This window comes from Puntigrus tetrazona, chromosome 4 (assembly GCF_018831695.1).
Source record: "Puntigrus tetrazona isolate hp1 chromosome 4, ASM1883169v1, whole genome shotgun sequence".
Taxonomy (NCBI): Eukaryota; Metazoa; Chordata; class Actinopteri; order Cypriniformes; family Cyprinidae; genus Puntigrus; species Puntigrus tetrazona.
Window position 1 is genome coordinate 2,889,753 of NC_056702.1, and position 22,224 is coordinate 2,911,976.

The following is a 22,224-nucleotide window of genomic DNA, read 5'->3' on the forward strand; positions in this document are numbered from 1 at the left end:
GAAAGAGAAAGAGACATAGAAGAAGCAGAATGATGTCTTTGTGTTTGACTACAAAGCATGAGATCTCCACGGCAACTCTGCTCGTCTGCGCCAAACTGCGGGCAAGTGAGACTAAAATGACAAAAAAAAGGGCAAACAGAGAGACAGCTAGCGAGCTTAACAGCGAGTGAAATTAGGCATATCACACGCATGAATGTACAAGCCGCTTCATATCGGTCCGTTTGAATCAAGCATCCGCTAACACCCAACAAGCGAGCTTCACCTTGGAAAAAAGCCAAGCTCCGAGGATCAGCTACTGACGTCAGCAAGGTATCGAGGCCTGTTGACGTGCTTGCTTTGACCTGTTAGCGTGCATTAGCACATCTGCCCTCCGCAGGACATCAAAGATGCATGTCTGCTGGCGTTTACACAGCGTAACGTAATTAGAGCCGCAGAAAGAGGAGCTCGAGCGGGAGATCTGGAGGTTCGGAGCTTCTTTCATCTGTCCGTCCTCTCCGCGATGCTTAAAGCACTTGAGCGCGTCATTAGCGCGCTCTTCAAAAATCACTCTCGCCCCCAGCTGTAAACAAAAAGCAACGTTCGCGACTGATGGGAAGACGGACGGAATTAATGCGTTCGTACGGACGACCGCCTGCGGGGTCGCAGGACGGGTGATGTCAGGCACAATGACGAAGATGAAAGAAGAGTCGCTTTGTGTTTGTGCGTGAGAGAAGTAGTGAGGGAACGTAAATGATCCATGCGATAAGGAGGAACATCTCCAGGAGGTTTTGTTCGGGTGTAGTTTGGGTTTAGGTTGTCAGGAATGTATGGAGTTAAAGACCACATATTAAAAAAAGAAGAAAACTAAATAAAACATTTTTTATATTATTAAAAATTCTGTTTATGGTGCAACTCAAAGTTCTAGTGTTGTAGAATGGAAACTCAATGAAAATCTATATATTTAGAGACTATAATTCAAACTTTTTGGGTTAAGAAAGTTTTTTTTCTCAATACTTTTATTCAGTAAGAATGCATTACATTGTTTAAAACATGTAGTGCTCAAAAAAACAAACAAACTAACCAAATAAATTGTATTGATCAGTCCAACTGCATCATGTGACACTTAAGGCTGGAGTAATGATGCTGAACAAGGAAGAAAATGCATTTTAAAATATAAGCCTATTACAATTTTTATTCAAACACTTTTATTCAAAAATTAAATTTGCATTTGCTGCTATTTTGATTAACTAAATGCAGCCTTTTATCAAGCATAAAAGTGACTTAAAACTGAAAATTTGCAATTTTTTAAATGTAAAATAATTACTGCCATGTGTTATTAATTTGGTATTTTTTTATTTTACATTTCAAATTTTTGCAAAATCCCATTATGCATAATATATCAGTATAATAACTTTGATTATTTATTTAGGCCTAGTATGTATTTCTGAATCCTTAACACGTAGCTCAAAGTTTAATAAACAAAACACTCACGCAAACACTCAATGACATGAGTCAGCTTACAATATCAGTCGCAATGAATCTTATATAAGCTCACTCATATCAAAACAAACAGAAATATTCAGCTGGAAAATCTCAAAGCAAGCCGTCCATCAGGACAGACCCAAAACGAGATTCATTCGTGATAAAGACAGAGTCCTGATTGCGATGTCTTCTCAAATGCTGCTCAAGACTCGCTCCAGCTCTCTTAAAACGCTAAAACGCCTTCTTCAAATTCAAATGTCATAGTTTAAAAAGCTTTAGCACAACTTAATTGCTTGAGTCTCAAGTCAGAAATTTAGCAAAGCTCAATCGCGATCATTAGAAGTCACAACAGCGTCTCAGTGCGACGTACCATCCTCCAATCAGGCAGTCTCTCTCACACAAAAACAAACAAAAATCCTTGAGACAGGAATGTGGCGATACACAGATAATGCCATCTTGTCGGCCAAAAGTAAACAAAAACACGTACGACCTCTAAAAACAAAACATCTCTGCCGCAGGACAGAACGAGAAGGGACTCTTGAGGTCAGAGGACATGAAACAATGAAGCATCACAACAACACACCATTTTGCCCTTTTGTCGGCAAATTATTACACAGAAATAAACAAGAGCACAGAATAAAGAGACCTAGGGAATATATGTAAAATCAGATGGTTCCCGAAAGAATGCGCTTTTGAATCATGTATCAGTTTCCACAATTGTTTTCAACATTGATGATGATCATAAAAGCTTCTTAAGTAGCAAATCAGCGTATCTTAAATGATTTCTGAAGGATCATGTGTGACAATGAAGACTGGAGTAATGATGCTGAAAATGCAGCTTTGTATGACAGGAATAAAAAAATTATAATAAATTAAATGTAAAATCCTGCACAGTCATACAGCAATTATTAATACAAAACATCAGTTTAAGTAGAATTTAATACAACGCATGAAGTGCCATTAAACTGATTTCACTAGTATAAATCTAATTGTCATATTTGCTATATATTATTTATAATTATAATTTATTACATAACATTACATACTGTAGCTCCATGACACTGCTTCTAAAAAACAGTGTGGAAAATGTGTAATATTTTTAGTTGCACATCAGTACTCTATTCCCATCTGATTCTCATGTCGGTAAACTTTCAGGTGTCTGAGACTGTTCTTAGAAGCGTCTTAAGATGCAAATATTCAGATCATCTACGCAAATGCAATCCACTCATATTTAGTAATAAATATCACGCTGGAATACAACGGTCAAAAATGCACTGTCCTTTCACTAAATTATGACTACTAGAAAAATATGGGAGATTTCCTATGAATGAAAATACACGAAACCTAACACCCACTCACAGCAGTCTAGAAAGTATTTCCATGTTTGTATTGTGCTCGTAAGTGTGTCTGCACGTGTTTGTGTCTGCGAGAGATAAGAGGATGATCACACACACAATCCCCCATGACGAATGAAGCACCGAGCAGCACTGACTCCAGCAGGGAACTGCCTGTTCTCTGTCTCCCACACACACACACACACACACTCACTCACACACACACACACACACGTGTCAATGGAAGGTCAGACCAATATTACAGTCTGTGCCCACATGAGCAAGTGGGATGAAAGTTTGAAAGGAGCATGTACAGACAGCAATGCCATGACGTTTAATAAATATTCACGCACCGCACAAAATTCAACAGAATTCTAAAGGTATATTTAAATAAATAAATCACTTAATATCCTAAATTAACAACACTGTAAAGTTTCCAAAATATCATTATTATTATTAAAGCATTTTTAAATATGGTAAAAACAAAACTAAATTTCTAATAATAATAATAATAATAATAATTTTAAAAGCATGAAACAACTGAACTCAACTAAAATTTAATAAAAAATAAATAAATAAATAGTACAATAAATAAATAAAAAACACACAGCCAAATATAAAATTGGTTAAAACAAGGCATTGTAATGAAAGCTTTGTCAATACATAATTGACTGTTTACATTTGTTTTTTTAAATCCAATTATACATGTAAGTGTGTCACATGCAACAGTTCAAATCATCCAGAAGCAGGTCAACTAAACGAGCAGAAACTGTAACAGGCAGGCCATCAAAAACAATTATGAGGCACTGTACTGGACAGAAAGTGAAGTGAATCATGTAATCAGCTTGTTTATCATGTTGTGTTGTAAATCTACTACAATGGTACTCCTGCTTATTAACTGTCAGGTGAGCGATGAAGAGAAGAGTTTCATGAGGGCAAGTACTAACAGGTCACTGAATAAGAACACCTGTCCCTCCCTGTGCGTCTCTCCCAGAAGCATCTGCAATGTCCCACATTCGTCTCCCTCTGCCTGAGAGATGCTCCATTACTCCACTTAGCCTTATATTTTTAGCCCATAGCCCAGGCCAGCTTCCCTCCATCACCCAGATGTGTCACTCCAGCACTCCATCAGCCCGGCTTCTGCCTCCCGCCACAACTCCTCAACAAAACACACTGAAATGCAGACGTCAAAATCGATGTCGCTGCAACAGGAAGTGCATATTTGGCACTCGCTCAGAGCTCTCAGCTGATATTGAAAGCCTCCAGATGTGGGTCGGGCCGCAGTTCACCTGGCCGTCCTGACACCCGAATGGCTGAATCGGGTTCCTAAGCCCACAATCCTCTTTTATGCCATGCCTTTCTGTCATTGTCCCCACAGCGTGTGAGTAACATTGCAGAATCACAAATAAATACCACAATAAAGATAACAAAAGCATGCTAAGCCTCTGGGTAATGTGCCAAAAAGACTTCCCTGCATCCTTGGACTTACTGTTCTGAAATACATAAAAAGAACTAGAATGAGTACAAAAAAAGAACAGCTACACTTACTGGTTTGATGCTATAATTATATTAAAGGAAATGGGAAAACTCAGTGAGTGTGAGAAACTAGGTCAGTTTATGAGGAATGGCTCTGCAGTGCGCGGATGTGATGTAATCGAACCAAACTTTGGACGAGTAGTTTGACGCCCATCTGACTCAAAGTTAATCATTCCTGACTTTCTCCTGCTCTCAAAAAATAAACAGCTTTAGCAAAGACCAGAACTAACAACTAAAAAATATATTTTTAATCAATAGACCAACAATCTTTTCAAATTCGAACAATTAACTATCAAAATGTAAGTTCCTTACTTTCCAAAGACAGCTTGGTAGTGTAATTTTAGAATTATTTATATACTGTTAGAGTAAGTTTATGTGCTTTTGTAATTTGCATTAGACAGATATTAGATATAGATAGATATTAGATATTAAATATAGATAGAAAGACAGATAGATAGATAGACAGAGACAAGCAGACACTTACCAAGCTAAAGTTGTAGTTTTTCAAGCTAATAAACATATTTTAGTTTAACAACAACACTGTACAATAGAAAGGAAAATCAATGCGGATATTCATCTGTCCTTAAATAGTGACCGTCCATGCGTTTAGCCTTTGAACCATTTTTTCCTTTAAAAAAAAATGAGGGTCATAAGGGTCTTTTTTTTCAATTGACATTTATATATTATCTGAAACCAAAACACAGTAAATACTCTTTCCATTGATGTATACGGTTTGTTAGGATTGGACAATACTTGGCTATTTGAAAATCTGACTTGAGGGTGCAAAAAAGAATATCGAAATATTGAGAGATTTCCTCATATCTCGCGAAAAACGTTCTCAGCGACGCATATTACTAATCAAAAATGAGATTTCATATATTTTACTCTAGGAAATTTACAAAATATGTACACTGAAGATGATCTTTACCTAATATCCTAATGACCTTTGGATATAATAACGTATTCGATCAGAAATGCATTTGCTAAGAGTCCACAGTCAACCACATTGACCAACTCACTTGGGGGGGGTCTACATCCGTTGAGTCTGACCTACCCTTCACCCAGTGCACCAGCGCAATTTACTTCACCATTACCAGCTCTGGACTCGATGCTAACTGGCGTTGACACCTTAAACATCTAGTTCAGCCAAGAACGCCATTGACTTCCACCGTATTTTTTCCCAGACAATGGCTACAGTCAGCTATTTGGTTACCAACGCTCTTTAAAAATTTGCAACAATTTGAGGGTGAGTAAATGATTACCGAATGTTCACTTTTAAGGTGTAACTATCCCTTTAAAGACAACTGCTCGAATCCCGCAGCACACTGAGGGTCCTGATGTGAGGTTCTGATACGAGCCGTGTTCATGTTTGACTCACAGCGGTGTGCTAAAACCCCCACGGCCGAGTCGGTTCCCATGACAAATCATGTGCACAGATATTTTCAGACATCAGCTAAATCGGCCAAGACCTGGGGAATAAAACAAGAATGAACTACTGTAATTGATCACAGCTGAAGGAAACGGCTAAAACGGCCCAGGGTAAACGAAAAAATGCTTGGAAAGCAGACCTCGCACAAAGAGGGAATTATGGGAATAAGATTTTCCAGCTTCGTTACATGTTAAGCATGCTGTTGATTTTGAAATAAAATTTTGAATTGTAATTTAACAAAAAAGCTATAAAAGGCAAGTAAAGTAATACAAATATAAAAATACGACGCATGAATACGGTCAGTGTTTTTCACTGTTCATACTCAAGCAATTTTAACGCTAAGCCAACGGCTCTTCATGCACAAGGTGGCGCTACACTATGTTTTATGCTTCTGACGCTTGCTTGTCACACAGAATAACAAGGGAGCCAGAAGACACGCTTGTCAAAACCATTCACGTTTCTTTATTAACTGGCAAAAAAAAACAAAACATGGATATTTCTAGCAGCAGCTTCAGCTATTTATTTTCAGAAACCAACGAGGCCAGCAGCTCTAAATTGATCTTGCCTTGGTGCATCTTCTTTGTCTACTTACTACCGTGTGCTCGTTTGGTTCTCGAGTGCTCCGGGTATGTGAACAAAATCTCATTGGTCAGCAGGTTTTTAACGCGGTGTGTCAAACCAAAAAAACACCTTTGCTTTTTTTTTTTTATTACAATGACACTTTTATGTTTTGACGTTTTATACTTCGGGGTGCAGACTCACATTGGCGTTCAATTTCGACATTATTTGCGCAAGATATTTGTCCCGGTTTGTACGTCAAACCCTAAAAGGACAGCTTTACAGCATTTTAACACATAGAATTAAATATAAAATTAATTTTACCTTTAGTGTCATTTTAGTATCACAGAGATACAACTTTTATGAAAATTTCACATGAATAGATTTGGTTGTTCATTTTGGTTATTTTATGTATATTTAACAGTTTTCATTATTCATATTTCAGTTTTAAATATTTTAATACATCAACTGAGAATTACATTGGCAACTAGCTGATTTGTTCGTAATTATGCATTTATTTTTCATTATTATTACTATTCATTTACTATTTCAGTTGATCCAGAAAATGGAATAGAATAAATAGATTTTTAATTAATTCCAACTGCAACATTTGATCTCTTGACTTTCATAACATACTGATGGGAAGGGGAAAAAAAGCATTTTTACAATTTTTTTTTTTATTGTTCATAAGACATTTGAGATCACAGACTCATTCTTAAGAGTGAAGACAGACCTCTGACTCGCACATGACAAACTCCAAACTCCCGATAACTTTATCAACCTCTATGCATAAGGACAAAGTGTGCTTCACTGCAGAAAAACGAGGGGGAAAAAAGATGAGCGCAGAGATCTGTGACGCTCCGTTGTTGCTTAGAGACGCTGGAATGTAAACACCATGTGAGATGAGAGAGCCAGTGAGATCACTGTGGGCAACACACACACACACACACACTCCTTCAGTCGAACGTGAGTGACACCAAAGCGTCTGTTCCCTATCGATGTGCCTCGCCATAAATATTTTAAAGCTAGAAGGATGAAAGAAGTCTCAAAGACACACTCTCACTCTGTCGGAGTCGCACAGACACAGTTTTTGGAACCGTGTCCCTAAGGGGCCTTTCACACAAGACCCGTTCTTGTGCTCCAAAACAGCTTGAATGCAGTGCAGGGACATGAGACATGTTTTTTTTTTAATACTGAACTATTTATGACACTGTGACAAAAAAATGTGTCGTCATAAAAAAATAAAAAAAAACACTGAAACACAGCAGTAGTAGTTCCCAAAATTTATAAGCTAATCATATAGTTCACTTACAGTTAAGCTGTAAAAAAAGTATTTTCATATTAAACTATTAAAATTTAATAAAGTTGTAAAAAATTATTTTAGCACAAAAAGGTAATATTTTTTAATTGTTACAATAAAAATAAATAAACATTAAATAATTATTTATCAAATAAAAAATCATATGAATATATTTTTTTAAGTTATTTAAAAAAAAAAAAAACAATTGCAAAAGTGCAAAAGCCACTGCAAACAGCTTAGGAAACAGATGCACATTATTCTAATATATCAATTCACACGAACAGCGGAGGGAAATTTTCCCACAAGTCATTGTGCAAGTACTGTCAGGCATACAAAGTTTAGGTACAATAACCAAGGTGACAAGAAGTCTGGCATTTTTAATTCAGCTCAATTCACCACAGAATGAGCATAAAACACGAGATGTGACCTTTACAATGCAATTATCATGTCTGTGGATAACATAACAGTGAAGATGTTACATATGCCTTTTAACTGAACTAAGTTGCATGTATTTTCACGTTGAACACCAAAGAAAATGTTTATGATTCAAATCGTTGTATGCAATTAGTTTCTGCTTACTGAAAACTACGTAGGGACCTTGTCGATCCCGACCCTGAATCTGATGCAAAGAGATTATCAGCCAATCAGAGCGTAACACACATACAGATGGACACGCATAGCACGAATGGTGTCAAAGCGATGATCAGAGGGGGAAAGTAGGCCACTACATGGCACAGAGAGCGAATGTAGAACAGTTGGCCCAAATGTGAGATGGGCACTGGATGGTACTGTAGGAATTTAGCGTGTGTGTGTATTTGTGGGATGCTGAAGCAGTCCGGCTCAGTGCGGCACTACACAAAGAAACCTTTCAGCATGTGGAGTTTGGCAAGAGAGAGCTGAACCAGGAACACACTAACTCACACACAGACAGAACATACACTCACATTACATGCTAAATGCACTGCCTTTACGCTGCCTTACATTTACATTCATTCAACTGGCAGACCCGTTTATGCAAAACAAATTCAATTCATTCAATGTATACCCATGACCTTGCAGCTGCTAATGCCATGCAATAACATTTGAGTTCCAGGAACTCTGTTATTAGAAGTGATCTACACACAGGTACTCATTTTTGTTTCAATGACCAATGGCCAATACTCAGTTACAAATTTTCATTGTTTTAGTTTTAAGAATAGTATAGTATTATATGAATGTAGCATTAAAATGTAGTGTATAATAACATATAATAACACAGTATTTTATTACTGCTACTGTTACCATTAAACTAACACAACAATATATCGTAGTAATAATAATAATAAATGTTTTATTAACTTTCATGTAATAATAATAATAATAATATTAATAAAACCTATTATTGCATAATTATTTAAGTGTCATCAAAATAATAATAATAATAATAATAATTAGTAGTAGTAATACTATTTATAATAATTTTCATGCATTTATTATAAGAGCAATATGTAATAAAATATACTTATTACTAAATTATTCAACAACCAAATATTACAAAAATAATATTTACTAATATTACAAATAATTACTATTTAATAGTAATATTTTTTTCAAAAATAATACATTTGAATAATATTTAGTACTATAATAGTTTGAGTAATAAAATTTAAACAACAACAACATTACATGTTTTATTTGTAAGAATGTACTAATTAATGAGTTTATACATCTAATAATAGCACTTAATGTTAATAAAAACTATTGAGCTTTCATCAAAATAAAATACATTTATTGTTTTTTTTCCATGCAAATGAGAAAGTTAATCTTAAAGTTTAACAGCTTTAACAACTAACATAACCAAAGAAGTAACAAAGCATCAGTATCAGTGAAAATCACTAGTTAATAGATTAGCTCTTCAAACCAACCTGTGGCTTGAGAGAAATGACAACAAGCACTTGCACACAAATAAACACACACACACACACACACACACACACACACACACACACACACACACACACACACACACACACACACACACACACACACACACACACACACACATTCTTTGCATGGCTGAAATATCTCTCATTGTGTGGGGTCGAGGGCTGCAGGGTTTAGACAGTGGGGTAATGCCTGGATCATGCAGCAATATGCAGGTCCTGTATTACACGCCTCTCTTCCTGTGTTTGGTAACTGGTTGTTTTTCCTGAAAGGTTACCAATTGTTCAAATAGCCGTCGGCAGTTTAGAGAAATGTGTGGGGACTGAAGTTTCCACGTGACTTCGCAAAAGCTGAATGTAAATCCCAGCGCAACATGACAGCATTATGATGTCATTAAAGCAACAAGATGGACATGCGTGAACTCTGAAATTAGGTCACTTCCTGTGAGGTTTGCCACTTCCTCTTTTAAGCGAGCAGAAGAGACGGTTCCGAACAATGTGTGCTCACCTCCAATAAGATCAGTGACAATGAACAAATGAGAACAATCCCAACTGGAACGATCACTGTCAATACACACTAAATGTAAGACACCTGATCAGGGTCACATTCTGGAGAATTAGAGACGAGAGCCAGAGCAGCTGAATGAGGAAGAGAAAGAGAGAGAGAGTTCTTGTTGCCAATAGCAACATGCCCTTTCCAGAAGACACCTACATTGTTGAAAGGGTCCAAAAAGAGTGAACCACTTCAAGAATGTGAACTAACCTACATTTAGCATGCAAGAAAAACTACTTTTATATCTGTTTCACCTGTACCAGAATTGATTTCGATACACAATGAAGTAAATAAATACGTAAATAAAACGGGAAAATAATGGGTACCACATAGTTTTCCAAAAAGGAAAAAAAAAACATTATGCATGGGTCAAAGTTATTTTTTTAAATAACTGATATTCAAACAAATGTTAAAATATGTTGTTAAAAATATGAATTATAATATTTGGACTACTTGATCAGTGAGACCACAAGAAAAAGAAAAATATTATTAATATTAAATCATCAAGTTAAATTATTGAGTCAGCTATAACAACGCAATATAAATAATTAGTTATTAGTCAAATTAAATACATTATATATTAGTGTGCTGATAGCGCATGTCAAAATTTCACTTTTCTATTTTTTTCTGGACCAAAATGCATCTAAATATGCGCTTAATCCACTTTAGATGAACCGAAAGCAGCCTAATTATAATCCCGTATATAATAACCTACTTTTAAGCGATCCAATCGAAATAATTTCAGATACATTCAGAAAGACGCTGGGCAACGTTCTGGGTGGCGTACATGAGAAAGACGGTTATCATGGACGATGACAGAGAAAGAGCACATGGAACAACGCCGACTTCTGTAACTGGTTTGTGTGACTAGGTGAGTGCATGAAAACAGTGTGTGACGGGAGGAAGAGTGTGGGTGTGCAGTCAGAGGTGTCTGTTCTGTATGAAGAGCAGAGCATCAGCTGTTCTTCAGCAAATTAACTGTATCCATCATGTCCTTGACCTACTGATAGTACTAGAACCCCACTGCAGAGAGAACAAGAGACACGGGGTCTCATATAACACTACCCACCGCCTGGCTGCTAGCGGCTCTGCACAGGTCAAGTTACATTAATGCCTGCAACAATGTGTTTCCACCGCCTCGCTCACCTTACCCACAAACACACGAGATGGCAAGAACAATCGCTCTGCAAAAACACCATGAGAGCAAATCAATGCGTCGCTCCAGAGTGAAAAACACGCTACTGCATCTTCTCGGTTTTACACTCAATTTGTTTCTTCCGTCGTCGCGTCTCCTTCCCACAAACCCTTTCGGTGGGAACGGATTAAGTAACACTCAACAGGAAATACACAATTAAAATATTTGAACAATTATGAAGGAGAAATTGGGGATAAACTCTTTTGACCTGGACATCTGGAGAGCAAGCGGAACCTTAGCAAGTATATAGCAACGCATTGGTAACCACCGATGGCACTCTAGCATCATGGCGATGGGTTTCTAGGACCCTTTGAAATGACAAATCCCATTTTTTTCCCCATTTCAATTCAATTTTATTCATCAAAACGCGTCTAATTAATTGGAATCGTTAATGATCTGTGATTCAAATGATAACCGTAAACATGCAAATGCGATACCTATTAATTCAAATATTTTTTTTTAATTCTCAGGGGTAGTTTACAACAAATATATTAGTTGAAAGACATTTGGCTGGCTTTGGTAAGTTTTGGAATCCGTGCATTGCACGCAAATCAGAAATAACGTGAATTTCTTAATGTGTTCGAAAGACAAGGTAGCACAAGATTAAATAAAAATTCACGTTGAAATGCTAAGAAAACACGGACATGATTTTAGTCAATTCAGTGGTTTTTGTGTACTTATATCCTAGTGACTGCCTCTGATCTGCAAAACTGGCACATCGGTGGTAAGCTATTTTAAAAAGGATCATTTAAAAGACGTATTGCTATTGAGTTGATATTTACAAGCACTTAATTTTTTAAATCTCATTATGTAATCCAGATTTAAGATCAGTTACTACCCAGCTCTGCCAACCAACACTTAGAAAGCCTTAGCAACCGTACAGCAGTACCCTGACAACAACCAAGCACACCCTGGCAAGACTTAAATTTGACATTTTCTATCTATAAATGCAGTTCGCCGGTGCTTCGCTAGCAACAATGTCCCGTTTGACAGAACGAACCACTTCCGTTCTAGATTTCCCGAGCTCGGAACACTTTAAAAACGTTCTGAAAATTCCAAAACAGCCAATTACGAACCAACCAACAAAGCAGCTCAGCCGTGGAAAAAAAAAAAAAAAAAAAAAGAAGAGATTTACACTTCACGCTATCAGACAGCGCATTACACAAGCACACACACTCTGGAAAAGCTAGAGAGGGGGGGGGTGAAATATGGATACGAACAGTTTATTAGGAAGACAAAAATAAAAGCGCAAAGTGCGCGTGGGTGTGTGTGTGAGAAAGCAAGCGCGATGATAAGAGTGAGAGACGCTTTTTTTCGTGACGCCTTTTTATGGGCCATGCATAATCAGCGTGATCCACCACCACAATAAAGACGGCCAAGTACAAAGAGCCCGAAAGCGACAAAGGCCGTGTAACCCTGCTCCCCTGTCACAACACACTAACACGACGTGAAACTGTATCATGAGCTTCATCTGGGTGAGGCATGGGCCCATTGTGCTCCTGTTACGCCGACTATCACCGTCGAACGCTCAACTAGAGCACGCACGAGAAACAACGGCGTGCCTGTATCTCATATACCCAACATTCGTCCATCATCATGCGGGTCGCATTACACGCAGCCGCCCAGACTGATCACAGCCAAAGCCACAGTCCCCGATTTGGGTCATCCATGCAACAGCTGCACGCCGGGCCGTGGAGCGCACCCTCATTTCCATCTCAAGAGCCCCTGATTGAGAAATAGGCATCATCCCGGGGATGGCGAACCCCGAAATTGGCCGCCAGCCCATAAAATCGGGCACATGCGTTCGTATCGATGCATACATGCGAGCCCATTGGCAGAATTCAATGCACGCACGACTCCAACCTCCCCCAAACGGCCCTGGCTCGACGGAGGGCATGATGCTCTCTACATTCGCGTATTTTAACACGAGCCCCTTTGCTCTGCTGGAGGGCGGAGATACATTTGTCCACGTTCACGATTCATTAAACCCATCAACACATTGCCCAGCGTTAAGAAGTCACCTGTGGTTTGACCGGAGGAGGATGCGTGCATGAGGACCTGTGGTTTCAGAGGGGTTTGTCTATTAAAAACAGTAACTGATCAATCTTATGAACGCTGACATTTTAAAAAGGTCTGAAAGTGCACAGACTGTCAACTATAAACGTGCACTGCCTTCCTTTTAAATGAACACTTTGTGTTTGTGTTGTAGCACAGATGCAACAGACCTACTTAAAGGGTGTTATTCATTATTACGCAATCCCTGTCTCTCATAAATAAGCATGACTTTAATCACACTTATTACGATTTTGAATACAGTGGTTGATTATTTCTAACTGCAACATCGTACGTTTCATTATTTTCAGACGTTTGCAAAAACACAAGCATCTATTCCTCTCGGATTACTAAACACACACATGCATGCTTTTTTACTTTAGTCGAATAAGCGCTTTAACTAACTTTTGGAAACTTTTCCGGACAATAAAACGCATTTCAGATGGGGAAAAACAGGGGATCACGCCGTTTACTATTCACGGACGTGCTTAAAAACCGGTTCAACCGAGCAGCTTTTTATTAATGTTTATTCAAAACAACAACTGCATGTCACATTATGGATTGTATTCACGGAAAGACAGACGTGAAACAAAACTACAAAAACAACTCCGCAAAGCCTGTCAGGGTTGTTATTTAACCAGGTGGCGGAATTCGGTGCTAGTCAAAGCTTAAATAAACACTTCAAAGCAACGGGTTTGCTCTCCTTTTAAAGCGAAGCCAACAACGAGGCATTTAAACACGACATATAGCTCGTGTTGACAAACCAACCGTCGATTAAACAACGTTTAAACACATCCAAACACTCCCCAAACCTGGCGGTTTGCTCTGCCGAACATAACTGACAAACATTACACGAGCGTCGCGACTAATGTCTGCCTTCCGCCTAAACGGATCGTTAGAAGAAACGCAGCGGAAGACTCACCAGAGACGGTGAACGTTGTTTGGACGCGAGTCCCTGCCCTCGCCTGCTTCTCGGAGGCCGGATGCCGTCTTTCCACTCTCCGCCAACACACACACGCGAACGCAAACCGCCTTTTTCCGACGAAAAACGCGCAGCTTCGGCCGACCTTTCTCGGTCAAACTCGCGCTGGTGTCCTCGGCTGGGCGCCTCGCGCGCGGTTCGCTATGGCGATCGTTTCCCCGGAGCGTTCGGTGACGGTGCTCGAGGCCGGGAGGGGTGCTGCTGCTGCTGCCCGTCTACTGACGCCTCCGCCTAGGGGTGACATCGGAGGAAGAGGAAAAGCTTCTTGAACAATTATTTGAACGGCGCCATCATCCGAAAGTGGACGAACAGCGCCGCCTGCTGTCTAACGGCCGCCATGACGCATCTGCGCGCGCGGGTGATGTGGCGTCGCGGTTACCTTAGATGTAACATTAGCTTGTATGCGTATAAATAATTTGTACAAACAAAACTTTTATTTTGGATGTGATTAATTATTTGACAGCACAAATATATATATATATATGTGTGTGTGTGTGTGTGTGTGTGTGTGTGTGTGTGTGTGTGTGTGTGTGTGTGTGTGTTATGACCGCTGATCAGTTTTTTTATATATATATAGTTTTATTCTTTAGTTACTTAGCTCTACCTTATATATATTTGTACAAACAAAACTTTTATTTTGGATGCATTTGGCAGCACAAAAATATGTGACATCTTCTGAAAATCTGAATAAATAAGCTTTCCACTGATGTATGGTTTGTTAGGAATTTATAAATATTGATTAAAAAAAAATAAAGAGAATTGTTTTTTCTTTAGTTACTCAACTTTACCTTATGCTATTTGCATTTAATGTTAATAATGAGATTGTTCAATACTTACAGGAATTAAAAAGAAAAAGAAGAAGAAGAAGAAGAAAGACAAAGAAGAAGTCATTCTGTAAATCGCCTTTAAAGTTTTTAGGGTGGACTGAGTACATTTGAGGCGTGTATCGTCGGAGCACCTTAAACGACTTACTAAGACAGGTTTTTTTCCCCAGCGTGAGGTTTTTATTTCACAATTAATAGTTTCTTATTCTTTAAAGATTCTCAAACTTATCATATTCAAAAATAGGCATATTTTATGATGTTGTGCAATGCACGCCCCTTTTCATAATCTGCAGGAGTGTGCATGTCAGTGGGGTTAAGACATATCAACCGTACTCACTTGGTGTCCTATTGCTTCACATGCTGTTTAGTTGTACAGTCTTATGAAAAAATTCACAATTACATATGCTACGCAATTCTGTTAAAAATATGTTTGCGCGTATTTAAAACTGTCTGTTATAATAGATGTATATATTTTAATTTTTTACTGTTATATTTACATTTGTACTGTTTGCCTTATCCTTAAATATTTCTTCCTATTTAGTTCACCGCTCATTCTTGATAAGTGGGACGAAACGAAAAAAATTCAAAACTACTTTTATGCAACTTTTATGTATTAAGCCACTGATTCAATTTGTTGTCATTTAACTAAAAAATGCATTAAACCGATCAATCGCTGAGTTAAAACAAACACAACGAGAGTCACATTTAAGTATAAGTATTCGATTTCTTTCACAAAAAGTTCATACTAATTTACTTAATTTATTGTTGTATCTCTTCTGTCAAACTGTAGCCTACTTCTTCTGTCCTGAATGTTTTGGAAAGCGTTAAAATGGCTTATAGTTAAAGCAATAGCCTATATAAGATATGTCTATATCTCTATAGATCTATACAGATATGTCAGTATAATCTATAGAGGAGACTAGGGTCAGTAAATATTTCGAAGGACAGTTTTTCTCATAATTTCTGTGTGTGCCTGTGATTGTGGTTAATCGTTTCTATCATTTTTTTGATTGTAAGCTGATTTAAGTGATATGTAAGCTTCTGAAGAAAGCTGGGAAAGTTCAATTGTGCAATTGATCTTCTGACTCATATCATATAGTTGGCATAGCATCATGGAAATTTTGTTAAAAACGAATCCTGGTCTCCCCTAAAATGCAAAACATGTCATTTCATAATCAATAATTTGTCATGAAACTATGATTCAGTATATACAATGACATTTCAATCTGTTGAAACATTAGTATCTTTTGTAAAAAAATAAAAAAATATATATTTTAACCGTTCAAAGCTTTGGAGTACTTTTGTTTAAAAGAAATGAATACTTTTATTCAGCAATGATATGTTAGATGGATAAAAAGTGCTAAAGATTTACATAGTTACAAAAGATTTCTATTTTGAATAAATTATGTTCATTTTATTCATCAAATAATCTCGAAACAAGTGCAACTTGATATGATTGATTTCAAACTTTTTAACTGTCCTGTATACTTTTTATTGGCTTGCGTATCAAGTATATGATAATCACTTATTACTTGACATTATTACTTGATTGCTTACTGAAAATTAATAAATATATAGTCATTTTAAGAAGTTATTTGCTCATTTCCTTCATAATTTGAGAATGCAGTTATTGACATTTAAACAGATGCATGCAATGAAAAATTTACGCTGCGACTGATATACTGTTATTTTTTTATTCACAATGTATACGTGACAAAGGCCTCAAATCACACACTGATTAAAAAAACCTTTTTCTACTGAAATTGCTCAGCCTTTTCCGTTTGCCATCTGCATTTGATGTTAATAACGAAACTGTTCAATGCTTACAGGAATTAAAAGAAGAAAAAAAAAAAGAAGATGAAGAAAGACAGAGAAGAACTCATTCTGTAATGCCCGACAAAAACTGATTACCACATCAGTGCATCACTGCAACTAAAAAAGTGATGAACGTGAGTTCAGAAAAGCCATATGTGAAATACGGATGTGTTAAAAAATGTGAAATGTGGTTAAAAAGCATGTACGATGTGTGTGACAGGTGTCACAAACATAACAGATAATGCAAAACTTTCACAATTATTTAAAAGGTTTCATATAGTATTTAAAACTGTATGAATATTGATCGAACACAGATCATTCTTCGTGGAAATGTGAAACATCGTGAAATGTCATAAAGCGTGTTTATAATGTCGCGTTGAGTCTTAAAAGAAAGCATTAAAATGCAAAAATGCATTGTGTTGAAGTTAAACCTGTTGAAGTCATGAGAAAGTAATATTAAGCGCTAAATAATATTTAAAGGCATTTCGGTATTTACGATTATATTATTCAGAAATACAAAACAACAGAAGAAAAACTGACTTTCACGATAGATAGATAGATAGATAGATAGATAGATAGATAGATAGATAGATAGATAGATAGATAGATAGATAGATAGATAAACAGGAACTTAACATGAAGGATAAGGAAGCTTGCAAGATTCAAAATGATGAACAAAACTAAAAGCAGCAACGATACCGTCAGCATCCCTTGCTGCAATACAGCATTAGCTAATAAACCTCAACTATAAAAGAACCGGTTCACCGTAGAAATAACATTCAGAATTTGAGATAAGCACTGAAGACGAGTTCACCACATCCAAGAAACATGAAGACCTCCACCCTCCTGTGTCTTTGTTTCTTAGGCTTCAGGTGAGTCCTACTACATTTACATGATTCCAGAAGCTTTTCTACATTTTATGAGGTACGAATATGCGCAACATGGCCATGAACAGTTGTTTTGCTTCTCTTCGTTGACGATTTGTGTATATCTGAGAGACGGGTTTATTATAAATCGCATGGCTTCTGCTGTAATTACAGTCTGGCCGTGGAGGACGTGTATGAACATCTGTGGGAGAAGAATAAAGACATCGCCAGTGCGACAATTGAGTCGGACTTCCTCAGACAAATGGAGAACGGCAGCCTGCAGGCGGAGCGATACGTCAACTTCACCATCCAAGACATCGGCTATCTACTCAAAGTTACCAAGATGCTGAAGAGAATGAGTGCAAAAGTAGCTCTGCCCGAGGACATCAAGACCTTCATGGAAGGCAGATACTCCAGCTACAAAAGTTTCGCAGACTTCATGCTCAAACAATACTTTTTCAAGGTAAGAACATAAAAACAAAGACTTAAAGCACTTCCGGTTGCTTCTGAACTGAGTGAAGATGCTTTATACTCCACAGGGTGAGCCTCCCATTCAGGAAACTCCAGCTATGAAGCAGTATCTCTCGTACTACAGACACCTGATGATGAATGAAGACCCGCTGTACTTCGCTGTGGGTCTTCTGCCCTGCTCCAGACTCTGGCTTTGGCTGGCGGATAATCTCAGCACTCCTCCAACCAATGCCTACTACACCTGGAAGGTGGAGAATATGGAAGGCAATCCCGAGAAACACTACAAAGCTCTGCTGAACAAGCATCTGAACACAACCGCGAAGGTGCAGAAGGCTAATGTTGTTTTCCGCGCTCAGATGCAGCACGAGCGCGATTTCTTCTACTCGTCTTGAGAAAGAAATGTCGGCGAGACAGTCAAATATTTTTTAAATATTGATGGATGTATTTGGTGATATATTTATAAGGTATGTGCAATACAAATATTTAATTATTTAAAATGTACTTAATACTTTATCCAGGCCTAATGCAATCTTGAACAACTGTAGATGTCCACAGCCTATCTAAACAGAAATGTAATTTTAGTCTGTTGTTTCTGAATATCCAGTGTCATTACCCATCAACAATAAAAATATCTGCTAATAAAAATATCTTGCGTTAAGATTAATATTTTATAATCAATACATATGGCACATTTTACTGTGCTGATTTCGGATGGATACTAAAAAAACCAACTCATAACGTTAAAATAATGCTACATTAATTTAACAGCATTAAAAATATAAATAGAAAACTAAAACAAGAACATTCAACAGAAAAAAATACGTAAAAAACGACACGCTGTCTAATTTTCACTGTAGTTACTAACAGGTTTTTAGTGCAGCTTTTCACCATCACTTTTACAGTGTTTTTTATTAATAATAATAATAATAAAAAGAAGCAAGAGGGCTTTTTTTAATTGACTTTTCTTATAACCCAAAAACAACTGAACAGGTATACAAGCATCCACCTTTTCATAATGTACAGCTTACACTTGTGTAAGTAAAAAAATAAAGTAATAAAATAATAATACAAATAGTAATAAAAATAGTAATAAAATAAATATATAAAAATACATAATAATATTTTTAAAAAGGAAAAGAAATAAATACATACATTAAAAAAAATAAATAAATAAATAAATAAATAAATAAATAAATAAAACAAAACATAAATAAATTACATTACCAAGTGAAGTCTGCATTTACATGATATTCATGTATGGTTAGCTAGAAGGCTTTTTTATTACTAATAAATACAAAAAGTGTCCAAGGGGAAGAAAAAAGTGTCCAAAATGAACAGGGGAACTGGTGTCCTCGTCGTGCGGCGGGGTAGTGAAGGACTGGGCAGCGTTCAAGGGGGAAGGGTCCCGGTAAGCGGCCGCACGCGCTCCCCTCTCCGGTCTTCCACACGGACGTCGAGGGGATGATCAGCCCGGCATCCTGGCAGGTCAGGTGCAGCCCTCGTCCGGACTACGGGTCTGGCGGCTCGCGTCTCCGGTACCCAGCGTTGCACGCTCGGTATTTAAGAGCCTCCTCTCATAAACACACCCCGGTGAAAGGCGGCGAATAGAGGACGAGGTGAGGATTCTGTCAGCCTGTGGTTCCCAGGAAGTTCAAAAGAGCATGAAGACTGTGTTTCTTATGTTTCAGCTAGTATTCCTTTTTACATTCATTTTGAGATTACGCGAGAAAAACGACTGAATCATTTAATAGTAATCGAAAACTGTGTCCACAGCCAATTTAGTATTTGCTTTGCGTTGCATGATCCAGCAACAATTAAAAAGACAAAAAAAAACTCTAATATATCTGATATGCATATTTCTTTTGAAAATATATGAAAAAATCATGTAAACAAGCCACATTTTATAGTGTTTTATGGTTACTCCTTTTTAATAACTATACCTTAATACAATTTTTTTCATGAGATCCCTATCAAAGTGCAGTGAATGGTACCCCTTCCAGTGTCCTGTGCCACGACAAGCCCTGCAGAATGATATTACCGCATAAAATAATGTTGTTGTTGTCTTTTACTTTAAAATATAATTTATTCCTGTGATGCAAAGCAAAAAATTTTGGAACCAGTGATTCTTTGTTGAATAACAAGCTCAGCATTTATTGAAAATATAAATCTTTTCTAGCATTGTAAACCTACGCCATCGCTTTTTTTCATTTAGCACATCCTCGGTGAATAAAAGCATGAATTAAAACAAAGGAAAAAAGAACAGAAATGTACTGAGCCCCAAGCTTTTAAACAGTATTGTTCATGCCTTTAAAAAAAAATCCAAAAGTATTTAAAGATCGAGGATACGGGGAAGTTTCTTGCACATTTCTAACAGCAGAAACAGGTCCATTTCCTTCTCAAAGAATAACTCACACCTAATTCTGCACATTCTTCTGCGGTTAACTCCATCAGAATATGACATCAAGGAAATAAGATCTAGCGTCTAAAATGTAGTTTTTTTCATTCTGTTGCTCTGGTTCGGCGGGTTTCGACAAAGCAGCAGACTACACCACATCTGTACAAGTTACTTAAAGCTTGACCAAATCGTTTAGCCTGTGCGTATCATATTAAAAGTATGGTGTGATTCTGATCCTGTCCCTCTCTCTCTGTGCACGGCTTCCTTTCTAATCTCTTCTGTCCTATTCAATAAAGGCATGAAAATACACCTCAAATATTCAACTCTGAAAGCTAAATCAACTAGTGTAAATCTAAAACCCATTAATAAAGTCTTCACTGAAACCGGATGTTGAAGAAGACAAGTGCAAATAAAAACACAAGAAACATGAAGACTGTGGCCTTTCTCTGTCTTTGGTGCTGTACCGCCGTTTTAGGTAAGGCCTTAACGTTTATTCTCTTGACACAACGACTCAATGAATTTCCATGGCCTTTCACAGGTCAGAAACGCGTGAGAGCTCGTAACAAACTCATCTGATAACAATTACTAATCGTCTGAGATTTAATAATGGCGTGTGCATAACGGTTACAATCTCTGCAAGAGTCCTAGTTTGAAAATCCCTCTCCGTGAGAACAGTACAGACATGGCTCCGGGTGAGCTTCCTGAAACAAATCCAGGACAGCAGCCTGCAGAACGAGATAGGCCATCTCCACCATTGAAGACATGAACTGTGAACTGAACGTGACTGAAATTTCGAGGGAAACAGGTGCAAATGTAAATCAGCCAATTGCACCCAAGAACAAGTTCTTTAAAGGCAGACATTCAAGCTACAAAAGTGTTGATTTGATTTAAAAAAAAAAGCACTTTTGAGGTTTTTCTGAACTCACTGAAGATGCTTACAGCTCCACAGGGTGCGCCTTACATACTGCAGACGCTATCAGGAAGTATCTGGCTTTCGGTCTCTTGCTTCTTTAATCGTCCCCGGATTACATTTCTCTTTAGCAGGGATGCATTTATTTTTCCATGTGATCTTTCTAAAACGGCTATGAGGAATTTGTCATTTAAAATCGGACCAAAGCTAGGAATATAAGTTTTTCCTTTCTACTAAAAGAAAAAAGGTCTGCAGAGTACGTGAATGTTCTGATAAACTGCACATACGCAATACACTTTTATACATTTCATAATTTCATTTACCAAGAATATTACAATAATATTCTGTCCCACTTCATATTAAGTGTCCTTAATACTAGGCCTATGTACCTACATCAAAACATAAGTAGTATGTATTGTGTTCATACTGTGTTTCTGTTGAGGAGGGATACGGTTAAGGTTAGGGACAGGTAGGTTAAAGGGTGGGTTAAGCAGTAAGGGATGGGGTTTTTTCAGACGCTGAAGCCTTACATTGAGCAATGCCTCAATTTAAAGGCAGAGTATTTAAAGATACGGGGAAGTTTCTTTCACATTTCTAACAGCAGAAACAGGTCCATTTCCT

The 22,224-nt window shown here is 37.5% G+C and overlaps 2 protein-coding genes across 4 annotated transcripts in view; one reads left to right on the forward strand and one right to left on the reverse strand.

The window, feature by feature from the left end:
* The window catches only part of cdk17 (cyclin-dependent kinase 17), a 41,150-nt gene extending 26,613 nt beyond the window's left edge, over positions 1–14,537 (reverse strand). Inside the window, exon 1 of one of the 3 annotated variants that reach the window (XM_043236335.1) lies at positions 14,263–14,537. The gene's annotated coding sequence lies outside the window, so the exon portion shown is untranslated. The remainder of the gene's footprint in view (positions 1–14,262) is intronic. The other 2 variants (XM_043236333.1, XM_043236334.1) reach the window with 2 other exon arrangements.
* A 3,169-nt stretch (positions 14,538–17,706) lies between these two features.
* si:ch1073-67j19.1 (uncharacterized protein LOC100332348 homolog) lies at positions 17,707–18,943 on the forward strand. The gene is made up of 3 exons (XM_043237665.1): positions 17,707–17,833; positions 18,002–18,290; positions 18,367–18,943. Exons 1-3 carry the CDS (start codon positions 17,790–17,792, stop codon positions 18,688–18,690), a joined length of 657 nt encoding a protein of 218 aa, XP_043093600.1. The 5' UTR covers positions 17,707–17,789; the 3' UTR covers positions 18,691–18,943.
* The last annotated feature ends 3,281 nt before the right edge of the window (positions 18,944–22,224 follow it).